Consider the following 19,971-nt stretch of genomic DNA (forward strand, 5'->3'; position numbering starts at 1 on the left):
CTCAATTTCTGGAAATCCCTTAGGATTAAGGGACTAATTCAGAAAATGAAAAAAAAAAAAACCAAAAAACTATAATGCACACACATTTTTTTCTAGCATTAAGTTTAATAGCATGAAAGTATAAATAAGATAAATGTCAAATAATATGGAAAAGTTATTGAAAAGGTTCAGTAATTATTGTGGATCCTCTCATTGCTCTTTCTTTCTTTCTTTTTCTGCCACTGAGTTACATTCCTTATCCTTTTAAAATATTTTTTATTTTGAGACAGGCTCTATATTGTCTTGAACTTGTGACCTCCTGCCTCAGCCTCCCAAGTAGCTGGGTGTGCACCACTGCTATTTTAAGCCCATATTCAAAATTGTAATTATGATGACAGTTTGACAACAGGAAAATGCATGTGAAATAGGTTGAAGGGGGCCAGAGAGCCCATATTTATAGCACCTACTCTATACCAGCACATGAGGATTTTGTGAGATTTCATTATGCTACTCAGCACACACTCTGAAATTTATGAATTTTTTACTTCCAAAATTTTCCATCTAATAATTTTGGACCAAATTACAAGAAGTACTTTGCTTACCTCTTGCAGACAAGTAATCCAACTGAGGGCTCAGATGACCTGCCCAAGGTCACATAGCTCATAGTCCCAGTTTTGTAGAATTCTAGCACCTTTTTGCTTTGCTATAAAATGAAAAGCTATATCTACATTATGGTATAATTTCTATATGGAGTGTCATTATTGAGGATCATTCTTTAGAAATTGTCTTTTGTGGGTATTATTTAAACTGTTCAACCATTTTATTGAATGCCCACCCCACATTGAGACCTCGGGGCCAGGAACCTGCAAGAACTCCGAGGCAAACTTAGATTCCAAAGCCAGTGCCTTGTGCACCCTTGGCACAGAGGTATGTAGGCCTACATACTTCAAGACTTTGTGTCCAGTCCTTCTCCCCTGCAGGGTCTGCCTTGACAACCCAGCCTGAGGAGCGTGCATGCTAACACACAAGACTTTCTGTGAGAAGTCTGGATCACCCAGGATACCTAATTTTATTTAGCTGGTTGTGCCTTTTCTCTCCAGCTTGACTATTAAGAGTCCCCCAAACCTGACCTGGGTCTTATAAACTTTCATTTCCCGAGGTAGCCCTTGGCACCATGGGGACCCACAATGTGCTCAATATATGCATTGACCAATCTTCCTCTCTCCAGTTATGATCACTCTAGTGCAGGTTGGTTGGCCACTCACAGGCAGTGGGGAGGCCCTGGCATGACAAGTTTTACCCTTGATCCCCTGAGCAGATCAGGCTGAGTCTAGGCCCTCTGCCAGCTCTCACTTCTACTCAAAGGAAGCATAGTTACCTGCATTATAAGCAACTTTTTAAATTTTTTTTTTGAAATATGGATTTCTACATTGTTGCAAAGAAATGCACAGGGAGGTTCAAGTACCCTTCACCCAGCCTCCCCAATGCCAACACCTCACTTAGCTGTGATTCACTGTCTATACAAGGAACTTGACATTGGGAGGATCCACAGAACTGGTTCAAATTTCACCATAGATGACTTTAGAAACAAAAAAACGTAATCCATCCTGGAAGTCCATCCAGGAAGCATATTTTCTTCACACTCCTGTCTGATATTTACTCTCACTTCAGATCTGTGCAGGTACCAGTGCTCTGAGGTCAGAGGGCTTTCCTGGCTCTGTTCCTTGATCCCTGCATGACGTTGGCCCAATTAATTAACCTCTCTGAGCTTTGGTTTTCTCATCTGAATAGTAACAATACTAATCTTGTGGGATTTATGTAAAGTGTTCCAGTTAGGCCCATACAATAATATGCATTCAGGAAATGTTTTTTTTCTTCTCCCCTCTCCATGGAAATCCTCTATGGAAAGCCACCTTTTCCTCACAATGCAATGGAATCCTTCTATTTTAATAATGTTCAAAATCAGTCTCCTCTGACACTTTCCCATCCCATCTCTAGTTTCCTCAGCAACCCTGCTCTGTGCGTGTGGAACATTTAATTTATAGGATCCTGATGATATGTTCTACATTCCTGTTGAATAGATTTTCTTTTCCATTTTTATCTAACAATAATATGAGGAGTTTGCAAGCAGAGACCTCGGTTCTGTAACTTCTACAAGTCCACATAATGGAGAAGAGCCTAGGTTTGGTGCCGTCTGTAAAAGAAGGATAATTTGATCAACCTCAGAGACTTTCTCTAAAGATTAACAAAAAAATGCACAGTGCCTGGAACAGACGGGCTGGGGTCTGCTGCTGCTGCTGGTCACAGTGACACCCTTTCCCCACTCTTTGTCCTTGCACCTCTAAGAGGCAATGGTGTGGCTATTTGTATTTGGACTTGGATTTCTTAACACACTTCAAGCACAGATGAAAGACTGCAGGGGCCCTTGTGGGTCTGTTATTCCATTTCATTCTACCCTGCCTGTTTCTCCTGGATTGGGAAAGAAATCTTACTAATAACTAATTACCCTGGTGGTGGTGGTGGTGGTAGTGGTGGTGGTGATGGTGGTGATAATGGTGATGATGATGATGAAGCAAGCTAGCAGTCATTGAGTACTTGTCGTGTCCAGGGACAGTTCTAAGAACTTTGTGTTACATTTCCCAGTCTCGGGGCTGGGGATGTGGCTCAAGCGGTAGCACGCTCGCCTGGCATGCATGCGGCCCGGGTTCGATCCTCTGCACCACATACAAAGATGTTGTGTCTGCCAAAAACTAAAAAAAAAAAAAAAAAAAAAAAAAAAAAAAAAAAAAAAAGGAGAGTAACTAAGAACAGAGTAGGGACGAAGAGCATGAGAAGAAGATTAACATTAAACAGGGATGAGAGGTGGGAGGGAAAGGGAGGGAGAAGGGAAATTGCATGGAAATGGAAGGAGACCCTCAGGGTTATACAAAATTACATACAAGAGGAAGCGAGGGGAAAGGGAAAAATAATACAAGGGGGAGATATGAACTGCAGTAGAGGGGGTAGAGAGAGAAGAGGGGAGGGGAGGGAAGGGGAGGGAAGGGGAGGGGGGATAGTAGAGGATAGGAAAGGCAGCAGAATACAACAGACACTAGTATGGCAATATGTAAATCAATGGAAGTGTAACTGTTGTGATTCTGCGATCTGTATACGGGGTAAAAATGGGAGTTCATAACCCACTTGAATCAAAGTGTGAAATATGATATATCAAGAACTATGTAATGTTTTGAACAACCAACAATAAAAAAAAAAAGAAAGTTTTAAGAATGATATATAGGACAATTGTTGACATAAACAACAAAAGGGAGTTATTCAGGGAAATAACTCAAGGGAAGACATCAAGGGCGGAAGCTCATTCTATACCCTGAAACAAGCAAAATCACAAAACTTTCTGGACACTGCAATGTAGTCCTGGATGGGATAAAAGTGTGAAATTTATTAAAATAATTTAAATTTATTGAAAGTTTGAACATTTTTTCAAGAAGAGAAAAATTTAAGTGGGAAAATGAAATGATTAGGTTTTTCTTTAAAATGAAATTTTCACATTTGTTGATATTTGAATTTGAATATTAACAATGGTATTAAGGATCCTAAAATATTCAGATTTATAGTATTTAAATGTGGCCATAGATCAGTAGGAAAAATATCAGTCTCATATGTAGGAATTTTCTAATGTCTATAAATATTATAGATATGCTTTAGAAGAAAGCAATAAATCATGGATGCTTCAAAAAAAAAAAAAAAGATGATATTGGTCTTCCTATCTCTATTTTCATGGAGAAATGATGTTGCAAATGTTTGCTTAAAGAGCATTTCTCTCTGAACAACCAGAGCCAGACATTAACAAATCTATTTCTCAGAGGCCCTGATGTAAGGTCATTCACTCCAAAAGTTCAAAATTCAGCATTCAGGGGAAAAAACAAAGTTACTCTAAATAAACTTGTAAACTTCCTCTTATCCAAAGACAGGAGCTACAGACATCAAAGTTGTGCACACTTTGCTACCAGGAAGTGAAGATGGTGCTTAATAAAAGGAAGTACAATCCAAAAAAAAAAAAAAATACTAAAAAAATTCTCTCTCTCTCTCTCTTTAAAAAAAAAAAAAAAAAACAAACCTCAGTCTCAGCAACAGCGAGGTGCTAAGAAACTCAGTGAGACCCTGTCTCTAAATAAAATACAAAATAAGGCTGGGGATGTGGCTCAGTGGTTGAGTGCCCCTGAATGTAATCCCTGGCACAAAAATAAATAAATAAATGGAGACTATAGCGTTTGAGCTTGGTAGGATTTGGAGATGGTGAGAATTAAAAAAAAAAAAAACAACATTTCCCAGTCTCTGCCACAACCCCCTGAGGTCATTCTCCTTCTCCCATTTTGCAGATAAGGAGGCCAAGGCACATGACTTGCCTCCGTTTGCTCAGCGTGGACGGTGGAGGCTGGGTTTGAAGCCAGGCAGCCTGGCACTTGAACATGGTCGAGATAAATGTTTCCTACTGTTAGTGGTCCCAAGGGACAGTGAATGGGAAAAGATTCTGTTTATTTTTATCTATTATTCACTTGAAAAGTGATCCCAAAGCCTAAGGAAGCTTACAGTTAGTAAAGAATTGAAGGCCTGGCACTAAATCAATCGGACACGTTTCTTTCTTTTTAAATTCCCATCCTCAATTAAGGTGGCAATCAGATTAACTGAGATTGGCCGGAAAGCGGTGAGCGTCTTGGAAGCTGCGGAGTGCCGAAAGGTCAGGCTCCTGCCAGCTGCTGGTTTGTCTGCCTCCCCAGGGAGAATTCAGCTGCTTTTTCATTCCACTTCCAGTAAGATCTGTCTGCAACCCCAGTCCCTGCCTCCTCCCCCAATTTCATTTTCACCAGTACTTCCTCTTGGTCTCTTCAATCCAGAACTTTCCCTGGGCAAGACACAGGTCCTGGTCTCTGCAGATGTTCCCCTCTGTTGCACTCCAGTCTTGCAGATACGCAGCGCCATATGATTTCCTCATCACCAATACAACAAAACCAGGCTCTGGTGGGACTCTGGGCTTTAATTACCAAGGGCAAATGATTTCCTCTGAATAATGACAAATTGGAAACAACAAAGAATAATTAAATAAATTGGGGTCAGCTCAAAAGATGAAATAACCATTAAGACAAGGTTTTGAAGAGGGCTGGGAGAGTGGCCCAGCACTTGGATTTGCTAACACTTGCCTAGCATGTACTAAGGTCCTGGGTGCAAATCCTAGCTCCACAAAAGGAAAAAAAAAAAAGAATTTTGAAATATATCTAGTGAGAAGGTAAATATTTTTTAGAAATATGCATGAACACAGAAACAAAATCCATAGAACACATTATAATGTTAATAGTTATCTCTGAATACTGAGATTATAAGTGATGTTTATATCCATTTTTTACCCCTAGTTTATAAATCTGTCCCCATAAGCATGAATTCCTTTTAAAAATGGAAGCGAAGAAAAGGAGAGAAACAGAAGAGGCCTTGGGTTCTCTTACACACTCCTGCATTGACAGGCTGCACTTTCACTCCCTGGACTCCCCGACTTACCTCCACCCCTAAGGATCCAGGCAGGTCTCACCTCTTCCAGGAAGCCTTTCTAGACTCATCCGACTCAGGGATTTCTTCAGTTTTATGGACTCCTTGGGCTCATTGTGACCCATCATCAAGTTTAAATTGTGAGTCCCATGTCCCCAACTTGAGAGGAAGTTCCTTGGTGGCAGAATCTTCGTGTTTAGCTTCCTCCTCTCCCCATCCCCCCACCACTCAGCAACTTCAGTGCAAACTGCTGGAGTTTAATTAATGTCAGTTGCGCACAAGGCCTGGCCCCCCTGGGAAGCACTGGATGCGGGGGGACACACCTTTCTCTCTGAACTTTGTTTCATTTCCTCCAATTCATTTGAAAGGGGTGCCTGTGCCATTAGCCCTGGGTTCAATTTTATGGCAAATTGTTCGAAAGAATTCCCTTTGCTTTGTAGACAGACCAAGTGCAGCCCTTGTCTTCACCAGGGGACTGTAAAGATAAGAAAATAAATATGAACTATTTTGAGCAAAAAGGCATTTCTCTTGGTGAATGGGGATAATGGAGTTGATGTTTATAAAGAGGAAGCCGAGGGCCGGGAGGGGGTGACTTCCCCGGCTCTCACGCTGATCAAAGGCAGGTGGAATGGCCATCCTGCCTGCTTTCCTCAGCCCTGCTGGGCTCAGGATACTGTCCCGGGTCGGAAGAACCGAGACCTGGGCAATGAACGGTTTACCTGGGGGAGGGGTGCACAGCAGCAGTGGAGGATCGTACAAGGTGGTGTGGCCGAGGACGTGGGGTGTGAGCTGGTGGAGGGACGCGGTGGCCCTGAGGGAGCCTGCTGTGGATGGGGTTCCCAGGGAGTCGCAGCAGGTGTCAGGACCCAGCCAGACCTGGGCTGTCACCGCGCTCCAGTGTGTGCCAGCCCCTGTCCCCGAGCACCCTCGTCCACACCATGGGGCTCCCACGCTGCACTCCCCCCACCAGGCTGTCTCTCTTCGGACCTCCCGGCCTCCCTCCCTCTGGTCTCCACGGTGGCCCCTGACTACTGGACAGCGCTGTTCAGGAGGCAGAGCATGGGCAAGAGGAGAAAGAGCTTGGGGATGCGGTGGCTCCCGACCCTTAGTGGGCGTCCCTTGTTAAAGACTAAGTGGCAGTGTTGACACTCTAACATAGGAGGGAGCCTCACCAACTGCTTGACTGTGAAGCAACGAATCAAAGCTTTGCCTCAAAGCTACACAGAGAATGAATTGAAGCAAGATGGCCAGGTTTAGGACTAGTATCAGATGCCAAGGAGGTGTCCAACAGTGACGGTGGCAAAGGAAAGCACAGACTGAACTTGAGAAGTTGTGGGGATGTCCGGGGAGGGGTAGAGTAATGGGAGAATTAAGGGGACCCTCATGGCAGAGAGGTACATGCAGTGTGACCTTGGACAGGGCCCTTAACCTCTCTGATCCTGCCTCTTTATCTGTGAAATGAGAATATAGTACTTACCTTCTGGGGTTGTGACAGGTGTTATATGAAATATTGGTCAAGTGCTTAGCCTCGTGCTTAGCACAGCGCAGGTGGTAAAGCCTGGGACTTTTTTAAGATATTACAGATCCGCCCCAGGGGAGATGCAAGGCAGTGATGAAGGAGAGGAAGGAGTCCAGCGGGACCCACCTCTACCTCAGTGGGCCTGGCAGAGGACACCCGGCTGGTAGTGGGAGGCCCGGGGGGAGAGGGCCCAAGTTTTGACAAGTTCAACGTGTCCAGTGTTTGAGTCTTTGTTTCAAACCTCCATTCACCCTGGGGCTGGGGGCAGTGGGCAGGTCTGACCACAGGGACAGATGAGTCAAGGACTCAGGATCAAGAAGAGACAGGGCCGCGGTGCACGGGGTCCGGGATGTGGATCGCAGAGGCAGGATAGGTGCGAGGCAGAGTCCCATGTGCAGGGCAGCTTCCCGCCCTGACTCTGTGTCAGAGTCACAGAAGGGCATTTCGACCTCTGCCCCTCCTCAGGACGAAAGGGCATTCCAAAGAGCATCGGGGCATCCGGGATCTGGGCAGGAGCACCCGCGCCCTGGCTGCCCACAGGCAACATGTGGGCCTCAGAGCCCTGACCCTGGGGAGAGATGGGCCCCACGTCCAGGAGCTCTCCCCACAGCCTCTGGAGCACCGTCCAGCGCACACCCTGAGAACCGCCACCACCTTTCCGCGCCTTTCCCCACCTGGACGTGCACGCTGCGCTTCGGCTTCACGGTTGTTCCTTCCTTGGGCGAAACGCACACAAGCACTTTCTACCTCTTCCACTCAGGGGTTAGACCCTGCTGCAGCCCAGACACAGAAGTGTCCCTCCACCGGGGACACCGCGTGGATGCAGATGGGAGTGAGTTGGTGAAAAGGAATAAGTTGGGCCCAGAGAATCACAGGGGGATTGTAGCCAGGTGGCTTTGCACAGCGGGGTGACATGTGGGCAGAGACCCTCAGGAGATGAGAGGGGAGCCCTGAAGACACTGGGAAGGACATTCTGGAAGGTGGACGTTTGGTGCATGGGCCCTGAGGCAGGGGCAGAGCCAGCCCCAGGACAGGAGCAGGAGGGCAGGGGACTGGGACAGGTCATAGGGTTTAAAAGTTGGATGAAGCCCTGAAATCTTGTCATTGAAATTCTGTTAGGGGGCTGGGATGTGGCTCAAGTGGTAGCGTGCTCGCCTGGCATGTGTGCGGCCCGGGTTCGATCCTCAGCACCACATACAAACAAAGATGTTGTGTCCACTGAAAACTAAAAAATAAATATTAAAATTAAAAAAAAAGAGAGAGAAATTCTGTTAGTAACTCGGCTTTTCAGTAACCACTGCAGCGTCACACTAGTGAAGTTGCCCCTATCACTGTTTCTTAAAATGATGTAAAGCCAGGTGCAGTGGTATGGCCTGTAGTCCCAGCTACTCGGGAGGCTGAGACTGGAGGATCTCCTGAGCCGAGGAGTTGGAGGCCAGTCTGGGCAACATAGCAGGACCCGGACTCAAAAACAAACAAACAATTTATGTACTACAGATCCAAGAGGATCCTTCGTCAATTAGGCTTTGGTTGGATCTGCCAGATATCATCCTCAGGGAGTGAGAGAGGACCCTGGTAGAGAGTGTATCTCTCTTCCAAATAAAATGGCTCCGAATTAAATGGTTCCCTAGGGGATGTGGCTGTGAGATAAACTCTACCTTCTACTATGTACCAACACTAAGAATAACTGCCCTCAGAAGCAAGATTAGAGAAATATATAAAAGCGTATGACTTAAACACTCATTACAATGAATTGTTTTCAATTTTGTTTTAATGTGTTCTCTTCTTGTTTTTTCCCCTAGCCAGAGAGTGGCTACTTTGGATTTCCTTCTTAGAGCTGGGAGCCTTCTAGGGACAATCGTGGGTTCCCAGCACCTCCGGAGCTGCTTGGCTCCCAGAGGTGGGGCGCTTTTGCACCTGACCAAAGCCCTCCCCAGCTCGTGCCCTATCTGAGAGAGAACTTTATCTCCCTTATTGCGGGCTCTGGATACCTGCCCAGGAGGCGCAGACTGTGTGGCACAGGGCTTTATCTCTGTGATTTCTCTCTTCCTAAAGTGGAGCAGATAGGATGGTAAAGTATCAGCCCTAGGTTCGTTTCCCCTGGTGAGTCTTTCTTGCGTTTCTTTCCTCCAGTTGGGAATTTGCTGTCTGCCTTTATAGTAGCCCACAACAGCCACTTTTAAACTCATCCATTGGGGAACTACTTCAAGGCAACGAAACTGTTACTTTTTCTATACTTTTCCCTCCTAAGCCAGGCTATTAATTTTGCCTCCCTACCTTATTTTTTTCTCAAAACTGTGTTTATAAAGGATCGAAAACAACAAGCAAACAAGCAAAACTCCAGAGCCCAACAGAGCGGGTTGGTTTGCCAGCACTTGTATACTGGTTTTCTCGTGTAAACACCCTGACACCAAAATTTCTTGAAGGTTCTGTTGTTAGAGATTATTTTCTTTGGCTGGACTCCAGATGTCTCAGCTTAGAGAAGCGTAAAGAAGAAGAAGAGAAACGAGGGAAAGAAATATGGAATGTTTTTCAGAAAACGAGACAGTTCCTGCCTCCCTGCGTCCCTCTGCAGTTGGCTCCTCTCCCACAGCACAGTGGGTCGTAGCCAGAGCTTGACCTTCAGGCCTTCAGCCCTGGTCTTTCTCAGGAGCCCTGGCTCTCCCCACCGACTGCCAGCCGGATGGTCCCATCCAGATGTTTGCCGCCCCCACCCCCAGCCACCCCTGTCTCCTGCTCTTCCCTGGGGTCCCATGGAAAACCCAGGTGGCTTACCTGCCTTCTTCCCCTCCCTGCTGTCATCTCTGGGCTCAAAATCCTACCCCCAGCCTCGGGCCGTTCACTCACACGTCTCCCTGCCAAAACCCTGGCACCCACCTGTCTCATCTTCTCTGCCACCTCTGGATGAATCGTCACTGTCACCTACTTCTCAGGAAGCTCTCAGAGCACCCTATTCAAATGAAGCCAAGCCCCCCACCAATAGGTATGATTATAATGCACCCATAAAATCTATGGGGGAAATTAGGCAAAACCTAAATTCTTAAGTCTGCTCAAGCTGTCCTTAGTCTGATCCCGGCCTGGTCCTCCATGTCTGTTTTTTGTTTTTGTTTTGTTTTTTCCCAAGGGAGTTGGGAGTAAACAGGAAGCAATGGGGGTGCATTAGCTCAAGTAACACCCGCACCCTGCAGAAACCTATGTGTACATATGGAGCTGTTGAATGAGAATCGCCTTTCAACAAGGTCTCTAGTGGCTCTGGTAGGTCTGAGGTGCATTGCCCTGGGGTCGTCTCTTTGCATATGTGCCTGGAGTTTTCCTGGCTCTGAGAAAACGAAACCCATCTGTCCCAGGTACAGTGGTTAGTTACACAGCCTCTGAAGCTTGGCTTTTAGGTTTCAAATCCTGGGCTGCCATTTGTTTGAGTTGTGTGGCCCTCGTCAGGTAACTTGACCTTTAAATACCTCGGTCTCCTCATCTGTGAAGTGGGGATAAAAACGGTATCACCCCATGATGTTGTCAGGATTAAACAGGTTAGGAGAGTCCTACCTAGGCATCTGCGAGCCTTACTTAGCAGAGGACAGGCACAGCCACCACGGCCCCAGAGGGGGAATAGGAGCTGTCCTGTCGTGGGAAATGATGCTGGATGCCAACCAGCCACAGCCCTAACACCTTCTCCCAGACAGGAGCAGGATGGTATAGACAGACAGAAGCCAGGCAAACTCAGGGAGGTCAGCTACCAGACATGGAAGCTGAGAGCCACACAGCTTCCCCTGTGGGCAGGGGGCCAGGGATCACAAATCAGTTACCCAATGCCAAGAGGTCGGTCACCTGATACCCCACCTCTGGGCGCCTCTGGGCTTCTCCAAGCACACCCCCACTCCCTCATGCCCAGATCAACCCTAGAACCCAAATCCTTTCCTTCCCCTGGCAGGGCGGCCCCATCCCTCCCCACCAGAACTGGGAAGCCTTCTGCCTGTGTAGGGCTCTTTGTGTGGCTGGAGTAATTCCCACTGAAGGAATTCATTCTTTTCTCAATGACCCACAGTCTAATCTTCCCAGGGCACATTTGCATGTCAAGTAGAACACTTGTACAAGCGGAATTCATCTTTAATTGGTGGAATGAAAGGGTGCTGATTTTTCTTGGGGGGTGCGGGACTTTCCCAGGCCCTGGGGGGGGGCCCTCCCTGGCAGCCCCCTCCCCTCGGCTTCCTGCAGGGTGGTGGAGCTGGGCTGGTGCGGAAGAGGTTCCTGCCTGGGGAAGAGGGTTGGAGGAGAGCAAGGATTCCCAGATGTTCTGTTTTCCTCGTTAACTAAACGTGCCATGGGACCCGGAGTAACTTTGCCAAAGTTCATTTTATCCTTGACTTCCTAACGCCTTCGCTTCCCGGTGCCAAACATCAAGAAGGAAGTCATCTCGGTCTTCTCAATGGAATAAATTTAGCTTCACAAAAACATGCCACATTGTTCTTAGTGTTTCATTTCGCCACTGATTGATGAAAGCCTCCCGGGGACTGGCATTTGAGAACCACGTGCTGGGTGGCCCCTAGGACCCAGCCTAAGTCTTGAATGCTGTAGTTCCCAAATGCCACAGTCACACTGCATCAAAGATGCATTTTCAAACGTTAATAATTAATGGCCATGTTGATCTATCATAGTTTCACGTGGCCTTCCGCAGTGGAAATGGCGGCAGGGGAGAGGATGGTGGGAGATGGAGGCAAAGAGACAGCTGGGAGCGCAGCGGGGCTCAGGGACGGGCAGCGGGGCCTGCATGCTGTGTCCATCTTCCCAGGACACCTGGTTAGACCTCTGAGGCTGCTGGAGGCAGTTGTATAGTTTCTGTCCCTAGAAATACACTTGCCTGTGTGTGTGTGTGTGTGTGTGTGTGTGTGTGTTTGACACTGGGGGGCTCCTGACCTTTACAGGACTTCTCAACCCTCTCCAGGCCTCACCCCTCCAAGTGCTCCTCTGTGGCCTGGCTTCACCCCTGCATGTTCCACCCTGCCTGACCCCAAGGAAAGACGTGGCACAGAGTGGCCAGGTCCTGGCGTGTGGGGATGGGACAAGGCCCTTTGCTTCCAGCCAGGATTCGGTTCCTTACAAGACTTGTGGGGCCTGGCCTGGTGCCCACTCCTCAGCCTGACCAGGAGGCTTCGCTCATGGCTTTCTCCTTCCTGTCCAGGTGTGTGCGGCTGCTGTGGCGCCCTTCGCCCCAGGTACAAAAGGCTGGTTGACAACATCTTCCCCGAGGATCCCGAGGTGGGTCACATCTCCAGCAGGCACCGCAGCTCTCTCCAGCCAGGCAGGCCCAGGAGGACCGGTGCCCCCCCCCCGCCCCCGCCGGGCCACTGGACCTCCCCATACAACCTGAGCACCCTGGAGGGAATGGTGGAGGCTGCGGGGACAGAAAGGATGGGACATTGGATTGCTCCAAAGTCAGGACATGCAGAAGGAGGCAGTTGAAGTTCGTTTGGTGCGGAGACACTTCTCACTCCTGTCTAAGTGATTGTCCCTGGAGGCGCTAACCCTCCTGGGAGAATTATCTCCTCTAGATTAGCAGGAGCACCCCCCCATCTTGCACTTTGGGGAGCCCATGTCTCTGCCCCACTCCCTCTGGTATCTGCCAGGGGTCATTGTGCACCCAGGGGAAACCCTACTTCTTGGCTTCTAAGCTGCCCTCATGCATCAGGCTGCATTATGGGCTGTAGTCTAAGAAATGTCAGGATTTGATGTACTTGAGTTGCTTTGGGAATCAATGGCTTTTCTGGAAGGGTGGTTGGAGGATCACATTTCTAGCATCCTCTGGAGAATTCCGTGAGAATAAAGAGCTGCCTTCTTTATGTCTTGGTGGTAGAGGCCTAGCACATCTTAATCCTGAGTCACATTTAATGAGAACTTGTCATTTTCACACTCACCCATGCACACGTGTGTACATTCATGCACATATGTGCATACACATGTGCACACATGCACAGACTTGGGCTGATCCACAGTGACCACTGAGCATTGACCATGGCGTGCAGGGTGCCATGTTAGACATTGTCAGACTCCCGTTATTCACTATTCTTGTTTGTTTGTAGCTGGCACATGTAGCTGGGGCTAGTTTGTGAATACCTGGAAGGCAGGAACTGTGTCCCAATTGTCTCTGTGTCCCCAGTGCCTGGCCTGTTGTCTGGCAGACACACAATAGACACTGGGAATGTTGATTCAGTTGAATGACATCTACCTCCAGGCCCGAACCCTTCTGCCCTAGCCCTGCCACAATGATCTTGAACCCTCTTTTCCAGGATGGCCTGGTGAAGACCAACATGGAGAAGCTGACCTTCTATGCCCTCTCAGCTCCAGAAAAGCTAGATCGGATCGGCGCCTACCTCTCCGAGAGGCTCATCCGTGATGTGGGTCGTCATCGATACGGGTAAGTACAGTGGCATGGAGGGAGTTGTCCAGAAACTGTTATATCACTGGGGGAAAACAACAGATGCCATTTTAAGAAAATCCAGTAGGCTGGATTATTGGACAGAATGAGAAAATGGAACGGGAACTGAGGGTGGATTTCACGTTCCATGATTTGGGAAGAAGCACCTCTTTTGGCATCCATTTAGTCCTGGGTCTCTACACTGAAGCCCTCCCACACATCTGGGGCACTGAGGGATTACTCAGCCCAGGACACACTATTGCTTTCATCAAACCAGTCCCTCCTCACTCAACTTACTGTCTTCAAGTCAGGAGGAGCTGTCCATGGTCTAGTGAGAAGACAAGGCTGGGGCGATTTGTCTATTAGAAATGCACGAAGTGAGCCAGGAATTGTGGCCCACACCTGTAACCCCAGAGGCTTGGAGGCTGAGGCATGAGAATTGTAAGTTCAAGGCCAGCCTCAGCAACTTAGTGAGTCCCTGTCTCAAAATAAAAAATGAAAGGGCTGAGGATGTACCTCAGTGGTAAAGTGCCCTGGGTTCAACCCTCAGTACCAAGAAAAAATAAGAAAATACACTGAAATGAAATACTTATCAATCTTCTGAGAGGGAATTAGAGGAGAGAAGAAGTATTAAAGAAAATGACTAATGAATAGATGTAACTATTTAAAAATTTAAATATTTTGATGTCAAAAGAGAAACAATCAAAATTTTAAAGGCAAACACCAAAAATAAATATCATTTAAAAAGTAAGACATGGGACTGGGGTGTAGCTCAGTGGTAGAGTTCTTGCTTCACATGTGTGAGGCCCTGGATTAAATTCTCAGCACCTCATATAAATAAATAAATAAAATAACAGTCCACCAACAACTAAAAAATAAGTTTAAAAGTAAGACAAAGGATTCAAACTCATACACAAGTAGTGCGTAACAAATAATTTGGGGTGGACTGGGAAGGTTGAGACACTAACAGATTTGAGGCAAAGGCCATAAATAATCAGCTTGTAGAAGGGAAGCTAGAACTTGTTTCAAACATGGAATAATATTCAACAAACTTTTAATCAAAGATGAGGGATAAATACTAAGATACCGCTTTATCAAATTAGCAAAAAAAAAAAAAAAAAAGTAAATACTTCCTAAGATACCGTTTTATCAAATTAGCAAAAAAAAGTAAATACTTCCAGTACTACTCGGCAAATAGCATGATTCCTAGAAAGAGTTAAAACTGATTGAAATTTTCTAGAAAGTAATTCTGAAATATGTATCAAGAGCTTCAAAATATGTGCCCTTTGATCTAGTAGTTCCATTTCTAGTCACTATTCCCAAGGAATTGATCTTATATAAAACCTACCTTTACCTCCGGAGATGTAAATTATGGTTTTTAAAATAATAATGAAAAATAGAAATAACTTAATTATCCATCAGGAGAAGAGTTCAAGCTGGTGTGGTGGTGCACTCCTGCAATCCCAGCAGCTTGGGAAGCTGAGGCAGGAGGATCACGAGTTCAAAGCCAGCCTCAGCAACGACAAGACACTAAGCACTCAGTGAAACCCTGTCTCTAAATAAAATACAAAATAGGGCTGGGGATGTGGCTCAGTGGTCGAGTGCCCCTGAGTTCAATCCCTGGTACCCGCCCCCCGCCCTATAAATTATAGTGTATGTTTGATAAAATATTATCTAGTCAATAAAAGTGGTGTTTATAGTGATGCTTACCTTTTATAGTATGAAAAATGCCTTAAGTTAATGAAAAATCAGCTGCATAATTATATTCAAAGATAATAATAATAATAATAATAATAATAATAATAAAATTAAAAAATAAATATTGACAACAAATCTCAGTGTCTAGAAAATATAATACAAATATACCAATATGTTAAGAGTACTCATTTTGTGAGTGGTGCATTTGGATTCTTCACATACAGACCTGAAACTAAACCTTCCTGGTTCCTTTAGAATAAAATCCATGTTCCTCAGCTTGACTTCTGGCTTCTCCCACTATTTGCCCCTAACACAGCCGTGCCCACCACTCCTGCTATAAAACCAACTCCAGACAGATTGGCTGATGACCCCCTGGCTCTCTGGGCCTTTGTGGCGCTCTCTTACCTGGACCTCCCTGGTCCCCTTGCCCACACTGTCCATCAGCTCTCCAAGGCCCCTTCTTCCTGGTGGGGAAATTGGAAAGGGCCTTGAACTAGAGTGAGAAGGTTTGCACGGGGCTAACAGGGTGCTGAGCTCCAGAACAGCAAACCTTTGTGTATGTGGAGGGTCGGGGGTTGTTTATACGGAACACACACTCTACCACTGAGCTCTACCCCTAGAAAATCTGAAATCAGGCTACCCCTGATGTAAAAGGAGAATGTAAACTAATATGTCTGTATAATAATTTTATGTAATAAAATTAGGTTATATGCTCAATAAAAGGAGCATGAATGCACTGCGCATGCTGATTATATAAAGGGCCTTGACATTACTGTAGAGTATACTCAAGCAAGTGAAAATGGCTTTATCCTAGATTGACCCTGAAACCGTGTACCAGTGGACACATTAAACATTTAATACTGATTTTGCCTGCCCTCTCTGCAGTGGTTTTTTTTTTTTTTCCCAAAAAAAATGTCTGGTCACCAACAGAGCCACTTAGAATCCTTCCACTGCCCTTAGAATTGCAACTCAAAATTGGCATCGTCCTGTTAAAAATAGCCATTACAGCATCTAGGTATTTAAAGCCTGAAGGCTTCATCGTGGGCTTTAATCATAAACATTTGGAGAAGAAATATCTGTCAGTGCTCCTCTCTCGTTCTCTCTCCTCCCCTTTTCTGTCTTTCCCTATCGGACCCCACATCCATCTTTATCTCCCTCATCACTGGCAGCGCCTTTGAAAGAGCAAAATATTCAGGTGCAAACAGCAGGAGGCACGGTGCGTCTCCCTGGCAGGACACAGGGGGCTCCATGGTTTGACACAATGGATATGAACCTTGGGTGTTGGTCCCCATGGTAGAGCCCCCCTCTTCTGGCCACTTTCTCCCTGCATCGTCACCCATTTCCAGCTGTGTGGGTGTTCCTGGTTCACGGGTGTTTGGCATCAGGATAGCCAGGTGTCAGCAGAGAGGGTAAGAGTCACTTTCCAGATGTCGGTCATCGGCATGGAAGAGGATGGGCAGCGACATGCAGAGCAGCAAAAAATGACCCTTCTATTCCTCTCCTTCCTCTTTGTGCATTTCCTTTCCAGCCCAACCCAACTGCTAGAACACCCCCTAGAAACAGGGGAGCAGGGACAGTAATAGCAGTGCTGAGTGAGACTTGGGCTGATCCACAGTGACCACTGAGCATTGACCATGGCGTGCAGGGTGCCATGTTAGACATTGTCAGACTCCCGAATGCCCGGAACTGTCAACCAGCCAAGGGCTGATTCCTGGGGACAGAGACACTGAGGCCAAGAAAGGTTAGGCTACTCCAACCTGAGGACCTTGGCTCAGAGCTGACCTGGGGTCACTGTCCAGAAGGACACTGAGGTTGGTGGGAGGATGGCTGACCCTCTAGACAAGCATACTGCAGACCCTCTGGACGAGAAGGGCCAGCCTTCCCTTCCTTAGCTGAGGCCAACTCCCTTTCCTTGCCTCTGGACTTAAAACCCAGAGTGGGCTGTCCTTAGTGGGCTGACCAAATGCATTCAGACTGCCCTGAATAAGAGATTCTTTGTCAAGGCCACTGCCCTTTGAGTGATTCCTGGGCAATGACTGGCCCTAGTAAATATGCCCCCACTTCCTGCCTGCTGATCCCAGTCCCCGACCCTGGATCTACCTTTCCTCTCCAACTAAGTTTGGTTCCCAGATTATGGACCCCACTCTTCCTTCCCTGGAGGCTCCACGCCTCCTCCTGGTTTCAAGAGCCATTCCTGATTGAGCACAAGGGTCCAAGTGGAACCAGTTACCTCTGGGTAACTGAGGGACTTGCCTCTCTCCTAAGCACCAGGCCCCTTATGTATCTGCCTTGGTGACTATAGCTCACCTTTGGCTTGGTCCCCAACCATGACCTCCTCCTACTGTAGACTGTCAAATGTTCCCTGGTCCCTTCTGCTGCCCATGAACCCCACCCAGTTCATCCCAGACACCTCACCTACTGGGAAGCCCTTCTGGGGGGGATTAGTTGTCATCAACTGCTGTGGACTATAGTCCACTCTGGCCTTCCTAACCCACTGTAAGCCAGTTCAGATTCCCAGGCCTGTTGCTGCTTTGGACCCCCTTCCAGGACACAGCACCAGGTCAGATCTCTGCTGATGGTAACCTCTGGACCATGGTCCTGTTGAGTAGACACAGCCCTAGGACCCCAAGCTCTGTTCTTTCTGAGAGCTTAGGCTTAATAGACTAGACATGCTTGGGAAGGTTATGATAAAATCCAACAAACATGGAGAACATTGGGCTGGGGGGTTTCAATTTTCTAAAATACTTGGAAAAATTCAAGTGACAGTCATGCCATCCTTGTATTGGAATCAGAGATGGAGAACACAGGGCAGTCTGTTCAAAGAACTAGGCCTTATACTTCTTTACTACTTTGTGTTTCAATTTTACTTCTACCATGATTTATACTTTCCATCAAAATTTCTGGTCCTGGTCAGTAGCTTTTTTTTTCCTTTTTTCCTAACCAAGGATGATTTTTGCTTATCAAGATATTCTGGAATTTTCTTTTTTTCCGGCCCCCACCCCGTCCCGCCCCAGGAAAAGGAAAAGGAGTAATCCAAGCTCTGGGATTTGGAAAGCCTTCTGATTTCTTCTCTTGCCTAACCCCACCCGCACCACCCCTTCCTTTATTTACCTCATTTCAACTCTAAAATAATGGCAAGATGCCAGCAGATGGCTTCATACAGAGAGATGTGGATATGATCCCCGAGAGTCTTCCCTCGGTCCTACCCGCCATGGTGGGCTGTCTTAACCTGTCAGCTTCCGGCAGGGAAAGTCAGTCCCTTCTGGAAAGCCTCCAGGCCAGTCTGCTTCCCCAGCCTTGGGCACTCAGGGTCTGCCGCACTGGCCCCCACAGCGCCCTGCAATATGCCAGGACCAGGTCTGCAAGGCACAGAAGGTTTCCTGGGCTGTGACTGTGACCTCTCTGAAGGGCAAAGCTAGCGAGAGCCAGGGATGTGGAAAGAAAACAGTAAAGAGGCTTTTTTTTTTTTTTTCTTAATGGTTGCTTGGTATAGAAGTCAGTGCAAGGTACCTAAGAACTGGTATCTGATATCTTTAAAACAAATTTTTAGAAGACACCATGACTACCGTAACTTTATATGTTTGCATTTGCAAAGCTGCTGGCTCACATCTGAGGCAGTTTGACCACAGTGTCTGACACTGGGCAGCTGCCACCAGAAATATTGTGGGGCCAGAAATTGTCTAGAGCTAAGTTGTATTTTAGCTCCAGAAGTTGTCCTATAGTCCTACTTCCAGTACTTTCTTTTTATTTACCAAACTTTGTTAACACACACACACACACACACACACACACACACAGAGTAGCTAATCAAGAATTTCAAAATATCTGCCTGGTACTCAGAGTCAAAGATGGATATGATTTGGATCAAGACATAAAGATGAAGAAAAGTTTGAACTCCTCCTTTATTATATATGCAGCATATGAACCTGACTTCAGACTTCAGGCAGCCGTGACATTTTAAAGCCCCCATGCAGCCATAATTCATCCTGATTCTGTTCTGGGCAGGTGCTGGGTGGACTGGCTGCCCAGACACTGGCAGGCTGAGGTGGAGTCTCCTGGATGCCCAGGAGGTCACTGCATCAACGACGCGCTCACCCCAGCCAGGCAGTAGGGGTGGGAGGGGCAGGCACCCGATGAAGGCCACTGTGCCCCTCTCCCCAGGTATGTGTGCATCGCCATGGAGGCTCTGGACCAGCTGCTCATGGCCTGCCACTGCCAGAGCATCAACCTCTTCGTGGAGAGTTTCCTCAAGATGGTGGCCAAGCTGCTGGAGTCAGAGAAGCCCAATCTGCAGATCCTAGGCACCAACTCGGTAAGGAGCAGCCAGGGGCTCTGGGGTCTCCCAGCCCGGGGTGGGGGTGGGGGTGGGGGTGGGGGTGGGGGTGGAAGACCTCAGGGTCAGCACTGCTCTGTTCTGTTCCTCCTTGGTTTCTGACTGTAAGCACAATCCACTGCTTGTCTTTCTGATTTAAATAAATCTCACATGATTTAGCAGGCATGGTGGTACACACCTGTAACGCCAGCATCTCATCCTGAGGCGGGAGGATTGCAAGTTGGAGGCCAGCCTCAGCAACTTCACCATCACAAAATAAAATAAAATAAATAGATAAATATTGTATACTTTATATATTATCATTTCCATGAACATATAACAAAAGAGTTTTTAAAAATAAAATTTACCATTTTAATGCGCACACTTCAGCAGCTTTAGTATATCAACAAGTTGCACAACCATCAACAATATCAAAAAGGTACTTATCTTTAGACTGATCTTTAAATTTTTTTTTTTTTTTTTTTACTAATAGATGGCTCCCTTAAATAATTTTAACTG

General features: G+C 46.8%; 1 protein-coding gene across 4 annotated transcripts in view; it reads left to right on the plus strand.

The window, feature by feature from the left end:
• Efr3b (EFR3 homolog B) overlaps positions 1 to 19,971 on the plus strand; it is an 82,595-nt gene that overhangs the window by 23,106 nt on the left and 39,518 nt on the right. For all 4 annotated transcript variants that reach the window (XM_076832832.2, XM_077105153.1, XM_077105154.1 and 1 more), the window contains exons 2-4: positions 12,210 to 12,286; positions 13,315 to 13,442; positions 19,302 to 19,452. In XM_076832832.2, coding sequence (XP_076688947.1) covers positions 12,210 to 12,286; positions 13,315 to 13,442; positions 19,302 to 19,452 — 356 coding nt within the window. The remainder of the gene's footprint in view (positions 1 to 12,209; positions 12,287 to 13,314; positions 13,443 to 19,301; positions 19,453 to 19,971) is intronic.

The sequence above is a fragment of the Callospermophilus lateralis genome, chromosome 14 (assembly GCF_048772815.1).
Source record: "Callospermophilus lateralis isolate mCalLat2 chromosome 14, mCalLat2.hap1, whole genome shotgun sequence".
Lineage (NCBI taxonomy): Eukaryota > Metazoa > Chordata > Mammalia > Rodentia > Sciuridae > Callospermophilus > Callospermophilus lateralis.